The sequence below is a fragment of the Mobula hypostoma genome, chromosome 2 (genome assembly GCF_963921235.1).
Source record: "Mobula hypostoma chromosome 2, sMobHyp1.1, whole genome shotgun sequence".
Lineage (NCBI taxonomy): Eukaryota > Metazoa > Chordata > Chondrichthyes > Myliobatiformes > Myliobatidae > Mobula > Mobula hypostoma.
In genome coordinates this window covers 238,824,909-238,837,601 of record NC_086098.1, presented here as the reverse complement: position 1 = coordinate 238,837,601, position 12,693 = coordinate 238,824,909, and the positions used below count along the sequence as shown (strand labels likewise).

Sequence of the window (12,693 nt, the reverse complement as noted above, 5' to 3'; positions counted from 1 at the left end):
TTTGGGGTGATGTATTAGCATGAACAGAGAATTGGTTAACTAATAGAAAGCAGAGAGTTGGGATACATGGGTGTTTCTCTGTTTGGTGATCAGTGTGCCGCAGGGGTCGGTGCTGGGTCTGCAACTGTTCACGATATACATTAACAATCTGGAAGGGGGGACCGAGTGTAGTGTATCTTAAGTTTGCTGATGACACTACATTGAGTGGAAAAGGAAATTGTGCAGAGGATACGGAGAGTCTGCAGAGAGATATAGATAGGTTTAAATGAGTGGGCAAGATGGAGTACAATGTTGGTAAATGCGAGGTCACCCATTTTGGAAGGAAAGATTGAAGATCAGATTATTTAAATGGTAAAAGATTGCAGCACGCTGCTGTGCAGAACGTCTTGAAAGTGCTTGTGCATGAATCGCAGAAGGTTGGTTTGGGGGTGCAGCTGGCTATCAAGGCAATTGGAATGTTCGCCTTCATTGCTAAAGGGATTTAATTTAAGAGCCGGGAACTGTACCGGGAGTACTGCAAGCAGTTCTAGTCTGCTTACTGGAGGAAGGATATACTGGCTGTGGAGGCTGTGTAGAGAATGTTCACTAGGTTGATTCCAGAGATGAGGAGAGATTGTCACCTGACAATTCAGAAGGATGAGAGGGGATCTTGTAGAAACACGTAATTATGAAAGGGGTAGATAGAGGCAGTTTCCACTGGTAGGTGAAACTAGAACTAGGGGACATAGCCTCAAGATTTGGGGGAATAGGTTTGTAAACGTAACTTTGCTAGATCAAATAACGACTGCATAAAAAGTTCGTTACTATCTTTTCACCCGTTTATTTCTTCGAGCTCAGCCGGCGAGTGTACTTGGATCCGACATCAGGGAGAGACCCTGTCTCATCTCCCCAGCGGTTCTGCAAGTTCACTGCCCGATGTCAGAATTGTCAGAAGTTATAAGGCCACCGATACAAAAGAACAATCAGTTTGATAACCATTCCGGTCAAGTCAATGGACTATTGTTACAGAGAACAATCAGTTTGATAACTATTCTGGTCAAGTCAATGGACTATTGATACAAAAGTACAATCAATTTGTTAGACACTCCAGCCACCTTAATTAAAGAAAAGAATGTCCTACCTGGTTTGCTGGAGCCACAACTTAATTACAAAGATAAGAACATCGGTCAAATTTATGCTTTAATTAGGAAAGGAATGTTCTGTCCAATTTCCATTAGGCACTGCCTTTTGTCAAAATCAAAAGGTGTGAAAAGCCCAGAGACATCTGACGTGGATCTGGGCAAACCCTAATTATCTTGCTCCAAAGAAGACAGCTGTGAGACATTATTCAAACACACTATAATAATCTGCAGATGCTGGGGTCAAAGCAACACCCACAACACTTCGTCCTGACAAAGGGTTCTGGCCTGAAACGTCGACCGATCTTTTCCACGGATGCTGCCCGACCTGCTGAGTTCATCCAGCGTGTTGTGAGTGTTGATTCAAACACACTGCAGTCACAGACATAGTCAGTACTGAATCCATTGTTTACAGGAATCTTGAGAACCCCCCTTTCCCTTAAACTTTATCAGATTTAGGATGTTGGTAAGGAGGAACTGCTTTTCCTAGAGAGTGGTGAATCTGTGGAATTCTCTGCCCAGTGAGGCAGTGGAGGCTACCTCAGTAAATATATTTAAGACAAGGTTGGATAGATTTTTGCATGGTAGGGGAATTAAGGGTTATGGGGAAAAGGCAGGTAGGTGGAGATGAGTCCGTGGTCAGATTAGCCATGATCTTATTAAATGTTGAAGCAGGTTTGACGGACCAGATGGTCAGTCTGGTGGTGATTCTGGATAATAAAAGGTTGATTAGTCCTGTGGCTTCTGCTTTCACTATATGTCTTCTAGGTGAAGGTCCTTCCTCTCCCAGGGATGAGGCCTTTGGATGGGGCTGCTAGCCCTATGTCCAGCCCTCCTCCTTGCACAACTGGGATTGGGACCGTCCGTGGCGAAGTTCCCTCCCATGTGGCCCTCCATTTTCTTACATCCTGTGCTTACGTAAAAGTCTTTGAAATGGGGGTATGGATTGTACATTGCCAACACAATGATCTTTTTTGATAAGTAACTCTTGCATATAGTATGTTTCACAATTTATTTGACGTTGCTGTAATTGGATTATAGTGGGTATAACCGACTTCGCTGGATTGCACAGTGCTGCAGTTATCTGGTATTAATGGACCATTAAATTCTGGTGTTATGAAAGAGTCTCTCAGAAAGGCACTCTGGGCTGATGTTGTTGCGATTTAGAGTGTAATTTATATCCTTTTCACTTCAGCTCTGCAGACTAATCAACAGGATGAGTGGAGGTTATAGCCTCCCTGACCGGGATTGGAAGGGTCATTTTAAACTTCATAACAGGCAGATGGTGTATTGGTGGGAGCTGATTAAAATGTTTGACATTGAGGTATAATACTGCTGTCACTGTATGGCCAGGGAGCCATTGGTTGTGGTGTGTCGTTGTATCGTTTGTTTGTTATGTGTGGTGTCATATGATGTGGGCAATCATGGTCTTTCCATGACCATAATTGTTTTTGGCAAATTTTTATACGGAAGTGGTTTTCCATTACTTTCTTCTGGGCTGGGCAGTGTCTTTACAAGATGAGTGACCCTGACATTATCAATACTCTCCAGAGATTGTCTGTCTGGCGTCAGTGGTCACATAACCAAGACATGTGATATGCGCCATCTGCTTGAACAACCATCCACCCCCTGCTCTCATGGCTTCACGTGACCCTGATCAGGGGAGTAAGCAGGTGCTACATCTTGCCCAAGGATGACCCACAGGCTAGCGGAGGGAAGGATCGCCTTACACCTTGGTAGAGACATATCTCCACCCGCCACCCCGTGTCATTGAATATTAAACACAAAAGATTTTGCAGATGCTGGAAATCTTCAGCAATACAATCAAGATGCTGGAGGAACTTAGCAGGTCAGACAACATCTAAAAATGGATAAGGTTACCTCTATTTGTCCCAGTGAAATGCGTCCAACACTGCCCAAGGAGGTGCTGGGTGCAGCCTGCAAGTGTTGCCATGCTTCCAGCGTCGACGTGACATGCCCACAACTCCCTAACATCTCTGGAATGTGGGATGAGCCTAAAGCACGTGAAGGAAACTCGTGCAGTCACGGGGAAAACGTACAGACTCTTTACAGACAGCGGCAGGAATATTACCCCAATCGGGGATTGCTGGCACTGTAAAGTGATGGTGTAGCGGTTGAAGCAACTGTGCCATGTATGGATGGAGATAAACAATTGATGATTTGGGCTGAGAAACTCTTTTAGAAACGTTGACGGTTTATTCCTCTGCAGTTATGCTGTGGGTGCCACAGTAACATAGCAGTTAGTGCAGCACTGTGATAGCTTGGGGAGTCGGAGTTCAATTCCATATATGTATAATCATATAACAATTACAGCACAGAAACAGACCATCTTGGTCCTTCTAGTCCGTGCCGAACGCTACTCGCACCTAGTCCCACCGACCTGCACTCAGCCCACAACCCTCCATTCCTTTCCTGTCCATATATCTATGCAATTTAACTTTAAATGATAATATCGAACCTGCCTCTACCACTTCTACTGGAAGTTCATTCAGCACTTACTTCAAGCTCCCCTGTCCTCCCCTGATAATTGATTTATCACTATATTCATGCGAGGAAAATATGCGCTGTGTGTTTAATATTAAATTCGTTAGATAAACCCTTTTAGAAATGAAATTGAGTGTATTAGCCACTTATCACCTATATTCCAGTCGTGATTAACAACCCCCCCACCGCCCCCGAACAGAATTGCCAAAAACGATTTGTAGAGAAAGTATTCCAGCATCCTCTGTAAGCAAGTTTGTGCATTTCTTCCTGTGTGCACGTGGATTTCCTCCGGGTGCTGTGGTTTCTTCCCACAGTGCAAAGATGTACCGGTTAGTAGGTTAATTGGTCATTGTGAATTGTGCTGTGATTAGGCTGGGGTTAAATAGGTGGGTTGCTGGGCAATACACTCACTGGGCTGGAAGGGCCTTTTCCGCGCCGTGCCTCTGAATAAAAATTAAAAAATAAAATAAAATTCTACCTGACCAGCTGGGTTTCTCTGGCATTTTGTGTGTGTTGTCACTGTATACTAGTGGCTGGTATGGATGCTGTTGTGTACTCCTTAGGCACAATACAGATATGTATAACTGGCAGTGTAGTGGTGGGTACAGATAGCAGTGTGGTATTGCTCAAAGTGTGTCTGTCATTAGCTCTGGCGCTAATGCAGTGTTATTACAATGTGTACAGGTTTGTCTCTGTTTCATGCTGCTGGAGTGTTGGTGGGTACCTCTCTCGAGCAAAGTACTGAACCTCCTACCTGCTTCATAGTGGCCCTTGACCTGCATGTACTTCCTTTGTAACTGCCACGCTATAGTTTGCATTCTGCTACCTCACTGTACTCAACTAACGTGGTACTGATGAGTCTACATCTGGCACTGGTTATTCATGCAATGGGGTGTGTTTGCAAGGGTGAATCAAAGTTTTCTTTTAACCAGAACACTGTCGTGTAAGCTTGCAATGCATTTGCCAGAAGTCCATTTTAAGGCCATAAGGTGTAGGAGCAGAATTAGGCCATTCCATCCATTTGTTCATTTACTATTCCACTCAGCCATTTCTCCACCTTTCTGAACCTTTGATGTCTTTTACTAATCAGGACCATAAGACATAGAAACAGAATTAGGCCATTTGATCATGGCTGATTTATTATCCCCCTCTACCCCATTCTCCTGTCTTCGCTCCCTACCCTGTGGTGCCTGACTAACCAAGAACCTATCAATATTCACTTTAACTATACCCAATGATTTGGCCTACATTGCCATCTGTAGCAATGAATTCCATAGATTCACCATCCTCTGGTAAAATAAATTCCTTCTCATCTCTGTTCTAAAGGAATGTTCTATTCTGAGGCTGTGCTCTCTGGTCGTAGACCTCCTCACTATAAGGAAACTTCCTCTCCATGTCCACTCTTTCTGGGCCGTTCAATGTTCAATAGATTTCAATGAGGTCCCTACTCATTCTTCTGAACTTCAGTGAGTAGGGGCCCAGAGACCTCAAACACTCCTCACCATTCTTGGAATTATACTTGCAAACCACTGAACCCTCTGCAATGCCAGCACATCCTTCCGAACACACCTGCGGAACCTATTTTCCCACAGAGTTCTTTCCAGACCACTGAAAGGTTACTTCACCAAGTTAAAATCTGAATCGATATGGTAGCGATATTAATTAAACAAAGTATTGATACTATACTGGGTCAGTCTGCTATTCACAGCAAAAGATTTAAATTACAATGGTGAAATTGTTGTTCCTACAACTGGGTACTCTCAGTTTAAGAATGAGCATTTAACCCTGAAATTCAGAGAACAGTTTGAGTAACTGGCATCTGTTCAGAATTAACTTGGTTGTAACCACCAGCCCTGGACAGTGTCACCAAGTAGAGGGATTATAGCAATAATGAACAGGAGCAGGTCATGGATTTAATGATTTGCAAATTAAATCTGTTGGGATCAGAGTCGCAAGAGGAATAGGCACTCTGCCAACCATGATACCAGGAGTAGATTTGGCATGACATCTACAACTTCGACAAACTTCTAATGATGTCCAGTGGCTAGTATATTGTCTGGTGGCATCACGGCCTGGTAGGAAAACACCCTACCTTAGTGAATATGGCCCAGTCCATCGCGGCTAAAGCCCAACCCACCACTGAGCACAGTTACGAAAGGAAAGGAGCATCCACCATCAGAGGCCCCCACTACCCAGGACCTGCTCTGTTCTCGCTGCTGCCATTAGGAAGGAGGTACAGGAGCCCCAGGACCCACACCACCAGGTTCAGGAATGTCACGCTCAACCAGTGGGGATAACTTCACACAACCTATGGACTCACTTTCAAGGACTCTTCATCTTTATTATTATTATTTAATGTTCTTTTGTATTTGCACAGTTTGTTGTCTTTTGCAATTGGTTGTTTGTCCATCCTGTAGGGTTTGGTCTTTCATTGATTCTGTTGTCTTTCATTGATTCTATTGTGTTTCTTTGTACTTACCTGCGCAAAAAAGAATCTCAGGATTGCAAATGGTGACATATGTACTTTGATAATAAATTTATGGTAAACCTTTGAACCAAGTGTGACTGATCCCATCAGCCTGCATGTGGGATCCACATCCCTGCACTTCCCCTCATGTTTGTGTGCCCTAAATTCCCCTTTAACATTACTCATCAGGTCAGTACAACATCATGGGCCAAAAGATCTGTATCTCCGTCTCCCTCTGTCAGTTCAAAGTAAATGTATTATCAAAGTACATGTGTGTCACCGTGTACTTCATTTTCGTGTAGGCGTTCACAGTGAGTGCAAAGAAACACCTTGCGTGTCTATCACCTGTCCCTGGTGCTGCTTCTTCCCTTTCTTCCATGGTCCATTCTCCTCTCCTGTCAGATTTCTTCTTCTCCAGCCCTTTACCTCTCCCATCCGTCTGGCTTTACCTGTCATCTTCCAGCTTGTTCTGCTTCCCCTCTGCCCACCTTTTTATTCTGGTGTCTTCCCGCTTCCTCTCCAGTCCTAACGAAGGGTCTCAGCTCAAAACGTTGACTGTTTATTCATTTCCGTAGATGCTGCCTGACCTGCTGAGTTCCGCCAGCACTATGTGTGTGTTGCAATGGATTTCCTGCATCTGCAGAATCTCTTGTGTTTAGAACGGTGAAACATCGCACACAACAAGATGGCAAACAACCAATGTACAAAAGACAACAAATTGTGCAAATACAATGAAACAGTAATGAATATTGAGAAGATGAGTTGTAGAGTCCTCGAAAGTGAGCCTGTAGGTTGTGGGAACAGTTCAGTGTTGCAGTGAGTGAAGCGATGCCCTCTGGTTCAGAAGCTTGATGTTCGAATGGTCATAACTGTTCCTGAACAAATAATGTGAGTCCTGAGGCTCCTGTAGCTCCTTCCCAATGGCAGCAGTGAGAAGAGACTATGGCCTGGATGCTGAGGGCCTTTGATAGTGGATGCTGCTTTCTTGTGACAGCGCTCCTTGTAAATGTGCTCAGTGGTAGAGAGGGCTTTGCTTGCAACGGACTGGCTGTATCTGCCAGTTCTCTGTAAAAGACTGAACTACTGAATGATTTCACTGCATTCCCCAGTCTCCAGGCTAGCACAGGCAGACAGAATCCAGTTCATAACTGTCCCTCAATAAAAGAGTTTCACTCATCGATTCACGTGCAAACTCAGATTCAGATTTGTCACATGTACATCGAACACCGTTGGTGTAGAGGTGCAACTGTGCTTTCTTCGTAATTACACCTACGTGCTGAACCTAGAATAGATCCTCTGAAATGATAACACCGAGGAATTGAAAGTTGCTCGGATCTCCTGATGAGGACTCTGGTTTCCACCTCCTCTAGTCGATGAACATCTCCTTGGTTTTGCTGACATTGAATGGTTGTTGTGTCACCACTCAGCTAGATTTTGAATTTCCCTCCTATAAACTTCACTACTGTCTCCCTCCCCTCCCTGTCCTGGGGTTGGAGGATTATCTGTGTCTGAGGGGGTGGGTTTTAAATGTGGAGTGGGGGTGGGAAAGGGGCTTGTTTTGATGTGATTATTGTTGCTTGGGTTGTTCTGCTGAACAGTATGGCCATTCTGTGTTGATGCCAGAATGTGTAGCAATGCTTGCGGGCTGCCTCCAGCACATCCTCAGACTGCTAATGCAAATGGCACATTTCACTGCATGTTTTGATGTGCATTTGACAAATAATGCAATCAACTACTTCCAGAAATCTGGTCCACAAAACTCCGTCTACCTCTGTCAAAACTGCCCAACGCATCATTGGCACCAGCCTACCTGCCAAGAAGGACACGTATACAGAAAGGTGCCGGAAAAGAGCCAGTAGCATCATGAAGGATCCCACCCACCCTGTTCATGGACTGTTTGACCCACTCCCATCGGGGAGGAGGCTGCGTAGCATCCACACCAGAACCACCAGACTCAAATACTTTCTCCAAGCAGTAAGGCTGATCAACACCTCCAACCACTAACCCACCCCCAACCACCACTACTTTATCATTTTCTGTCAGAGTCACCTTGTGTACAGACACTCCTGTGTCTAGTGTTACCTTATGGACATACAGTCAATCTACGTAGATAAGTTGTCTACATATTTATATTTACTGTGTTCTTTGTCTTATTGTAGTTTTTTTCGTGCTGCATCAGATCCAGTGTTAATTATTTCATTCTCCTTTACACTTGAGTCCTAGACGTGACGTTAAACAATCTTGAATCTGAAGAATATGTCACTCTCAGTAGATGCATAATCCTCCAGATTCAGTCAAAGTGCAACCATGTTGACTGTAGAAATGTTTATCTTTCCAAATACACAGACATGACACTGGCTTCCACAGTTACAGAGCTCCAGGCAAGCAAGCAGTGTAACCCATTTGTTGTTTCTTTGCTTGTGTTTTTATCTCCAGCAAGGGAAGGAGTGATTAAAGTATGCATCAACATTTCTATCTGATATAAAGTCAGATATTAATTTTGCCTTGGTGAGTGTGGCCTCCTATAAGCTGTGTTTCCTGTGTTACCCTGAGGTTTTTCTCTGTTTGAAGTAACATGTGTCACCAGTTGCTGCTGATCATAAACACGAGTTTCTGCAGATGCTGAAAATCCAGAGCAACCCACACAAAATGGTCAGGCAGCATCTATGGAGAGGAATAAACAGTCAGACATTGCTTTGGGCCAAGTCCTGATAAAGCGTCTCAGCCTAAAATGTCGACTTTGCTCCATTCTGGTCGCCTCACGATAGGGAGGACATGGAAACCATAGAAAGGGTGCAGAGGAAATTTACAATGATGTTGCCTGGATTGGGGAGCATGCTGTATGAGAATAGGTTGAGTGAACTCGGCCTTTTCTCCTTGGAGTGATGGAGGATAACGTGACCTGATAGAGGTGTATAAAATGATGAGAGGCATTGACTTGCACTTTTCCCTCACTGTTAATTCTTCCCAACATGTGTTCATATGATGAAATCTTAATCATTTCCTCAATCCATTCCTTCACAGTGGGACATCTGATTTTTTTTCTAGTTTTGCAATATACTTCTTGCAGGGGTACTTTTTTAACGCAGAGAGTGGTGAGTGAGTGGCTGCCGGCGGCGGAGGTGGAAATGATAGGGTCTTTTAAGAGACTCCTGGATGGCTACATAGAGCTTAGAAAAGTAGAGGGCTATGGGTAAAGCCTAGGTAGTTCTAAGGTATGGACATGTTCAGCACAGCTTTGTGGGCCGAAGGGCCTGTATTGTGCTCTATGTTTCTATGTTTATTCTCCTCCTCAGATGCTGCCTGACCTGCTGAGTTACATCAACATTTTGTGTGTGTTATCAATTGTTGCTGGACCCCTTGGGCTTAAAAAGTAGAGTGATTAATGAGATCTTGTGCCACTTTCACCCTGGTATTCCTGGGTTACTGTTAACCCACACACTCCCAATGGTCAGAAGGTGCAATCTGGCACAGTTAGAAATGCTGTCATAGGTAAAAGATGTTAAAGCCATGCCCTGTCAGTGTCCTGATGTCCTGAGCGGACAGAAAGGGTACAAAGATTCACTGAGCTCTGCAGGATGGAAACAGGCTCTTCAGCCCTATGTCCATGCCAATCAAGTTGCCTACATGAGCTCATCCTGTTTCCTTGTTTCACTCTAAACCCTTGCTATCCATGTAGCCCTTCCAATGCCTTTCAAACATTGTAACTGTACCCGCCTCTACCACTTCCTCTGGCAGCTCTTAACACATATCCACCACCCTCTGTTTTGGGGATAAAGAGTTGCCCCTCAACTTCCCTGTAGATCTTTTCTTTCTCACTTTAATTCCATGCCCCCTAGTTTTAGACACCCCTATAGACTGTGGGAACGAGTCTATGAACGTTCATCTTCTAATTCTTGAGCAATGTGCACAAAGCGCTGGAGGAACTCAGCAGGTCAGGAAGCATCTACAGAGGGGAATGTGCAGTTGCCGTTTGGGGTCAAGACCCTTCATGATTTTAGCACCTCCACGAGGTCGCTCCTCACTCCAGGGGGTGGAAAGCCCCAGCCTATCCAGTCCTCCAGTCCCACTAACATCCTCGTGAAAACTTTCAAGGATCAACTTTGTTCGCCATAAACATTTACATGTATTACGAGTTTGCTGTGGTGTGTTGGTCAGTTTGCAACATGCAAAATTATAAAGAATTATATATATCAATAAAAGGCTAATGAAGTTACTTATTACTATTTTTTCTTTTTTTCTATGTGCACAATTTGTTGTCTTTTGCACGTTGGTTGTTTGTCCGACTTTGTGTGCAGTTTTTCATTCAAATTCAAGTTTAATTGTCATTCAACAGAAGTACATAAAACCTAGGACCAAGGTGCAAACCACAGTACCAACAGTCATACACACCACAAAGCACACAGCACGTATAAGAGAGCAAGCACATGTCAGAAAGCAGTAAAGCACTCACACAAAAAAAAATTGTTTTTTTATTCTATGTCTTCGTATTTACTGTGATTGCCCACAAGATAATGACTCTCAGGATGACTTTTATAATAAACTTACTTTGAATTTTGATTAAAGGACAGACATAAATGAATATTCTCATGCATTAATTTATTTTGTACACTCTCCAGCTTAATGACATTCTTCCTATAGCTGGGTGTTTTGTTGTCAAAATAACTGCAGTAGTTTGTAATTGCAACTACAAAAGGTGTTTTGTTTTTCGGGGAGGGCTTTGGGGTATTCTGTGCTGTAAAAGAAAGTCTTCCTTGCAAAAGCTGATGGGTGGTCTCCTGATCTTACTGTTGCAGGCCTGAGAAGTGTTTGGCATGGAGGAAACAGAAGGGGAGGCCGACCAGGCAGACCAGTGCCCGGGCGAGAGCGAACCTCCGACAGGCGGCGGAGCCCTGGGCGTCATCAAGGAAGGCGTGGGGGAGGCCCTTATTGACTCCGAGGTGGCCAAGCGGGCCTGCCAGGAGGTGCTGGAGAAAGTCAAGCTCCTGCGGGGCGCCTCGACGGAGACGGTGGAGGAGGCAGAGGGCCGCAGCGGTGTGCCCAACGGTGTCGCCAGCGATGGCGAGCAGGCCAAAGTCCGGGTAGTGGAGGAGGATGGGACAGCGGCAGTGGGCAACACAGTTAAGAATGCCCGGAGGCGGCAGCGGTACAACTCAGCCAAGCAGTCGTGGCTGCTCCGGCTCTTCGAGTCCAAGCTCTTCGACATCTCCATGGCCATCTCGTACCTCTACAACTCTAAGGAGCCAGGTGTGCAGGCATACATCGGCAACAGACTCTTCAGCTTCCGCCATGAGGAGGTGGACTTCTACTTGCCCCAGCTGCTCAACATGTACATACATATGGACGAGGACGTTGGCGATGCTATCAAGCCCTATGTGGTGCACCGCTGCCGCCAGAGCATCAACTTCTCCCTCCAGTGCGCCTGGCTTCTGGGCGCCTACTCCTCAGACATGCACATCTCCGCCCAGCGCCACTCCCGCGGCACCAAGCTGCGCAAGCTCATCCTCTCCGACGAACTGAAGCCAGCCCACCGGCGCAAAGAGGTGCCGCCGGTCAGCCCCGCTGGCGACATGGCACAGTCGCCCTCCAAGCGGACCCACCAGAGATCCAAGTCAGACGCTACGGCCAGTATTAGCCTGGGCAGCAACCTGAAGAGAACGGCAAGCAACCCAAAGGTGGAGAGGCAGCAGGAGGAGGTGAGGTGGTGTCGGCTCACGGGCGCTCCCTTGGCTGCCCGCTCGCTCTGCTTTGGGCCAGGATTTTGACGCAAAGCCAGTTTAAGTGTAGTTGGGAAGATATAATTCATGATGTGCAGTCCTTGGATTTTGCAAAACTGTGAAAGAAGCCTTTTTTATACATATAAATACTCAATTGATTACAGTATTTTAGCCATACAATATGCAACATACAGGATTTCATAAAACACAGTATGTACAATGTCAAATTCGAATATGGTTATCACTGTCTAAAACACACTCAACCTCTCTGAAGTGCCCACTGGTCCCAGAAATTCCCCACTGAACCCATGGACCCTCAGCCCACGTTATTGTGCCAACGTTTTAATCTCCTCCAACAATAAAATGCTGGTGCCTAGGTTCAAATCCCTCCCCCTGCCTCCCCACTTCCAGCTCTGCCACCTACCTTCCCCTCAACTCTCCTCAGCCTGTGTCTCTTCCCCATCCATATAACATAGAACAGCACAGCACAGTACAAAACCCCTTCGACCTTTGATGTTGTAGTGACTTTTTAAACCTACACCAAGATCAATCTAACCCTTCCCTCCATTTTTCTTTGATCCATGTGCCTACCTCTTTTAAATATCCCAAATGTATGTGTCTCTACCATCACCACTGGTAAGGCGTTCCACACGCCCACCACTCCCTTTTGGAGGGGGAGAAACTACCTCTGACTTTCCCCCTGTGCTTTTTCCAATCATCTTAAAATTATGCCCTCTTATATTAACCATTTCTGCCACTTGATCAATGCCCCTTGTATTCTTGTGCACCTCTATCAAACTTCTCATTCTCCTTCGCTCCAAAGAGACATCATGTGCTCCTTCATAACCCTGGAAAAGAAGCAGGCAGTTAGCTTTCGACTGCCCCT

At 45.2% G+C, this 12,693-nt stretch overlaps 1 protein-coding gene across 2 annotated transcripts in view; it reads left to right on the top strand.

Moving 5' to 3' along the window:
- Positions 1-12,693, top strand: part of pi4kb (phosphatidylinositol 4-kinase, catalytic, beta) — a 131,495-nt gene that overhangs the window by 22,469 nt on the left and 96,333 nt on the right. For both annotated transcript variants that reach the window (XM_063041711.1, XM_063041710.1), the window contains exon 2: positions 10,887-11,786. In XM_063041711.1, the coding sequence (XP_062897781.1) occupies positions 10,905-11,786 (882 nt within the window). In that variant the 5' untranslated portion in view covers positions 10,887-10,904. The remainder of the gene's footprint in view (positions 1-10,886; positions 11,787-12,693) is intronic.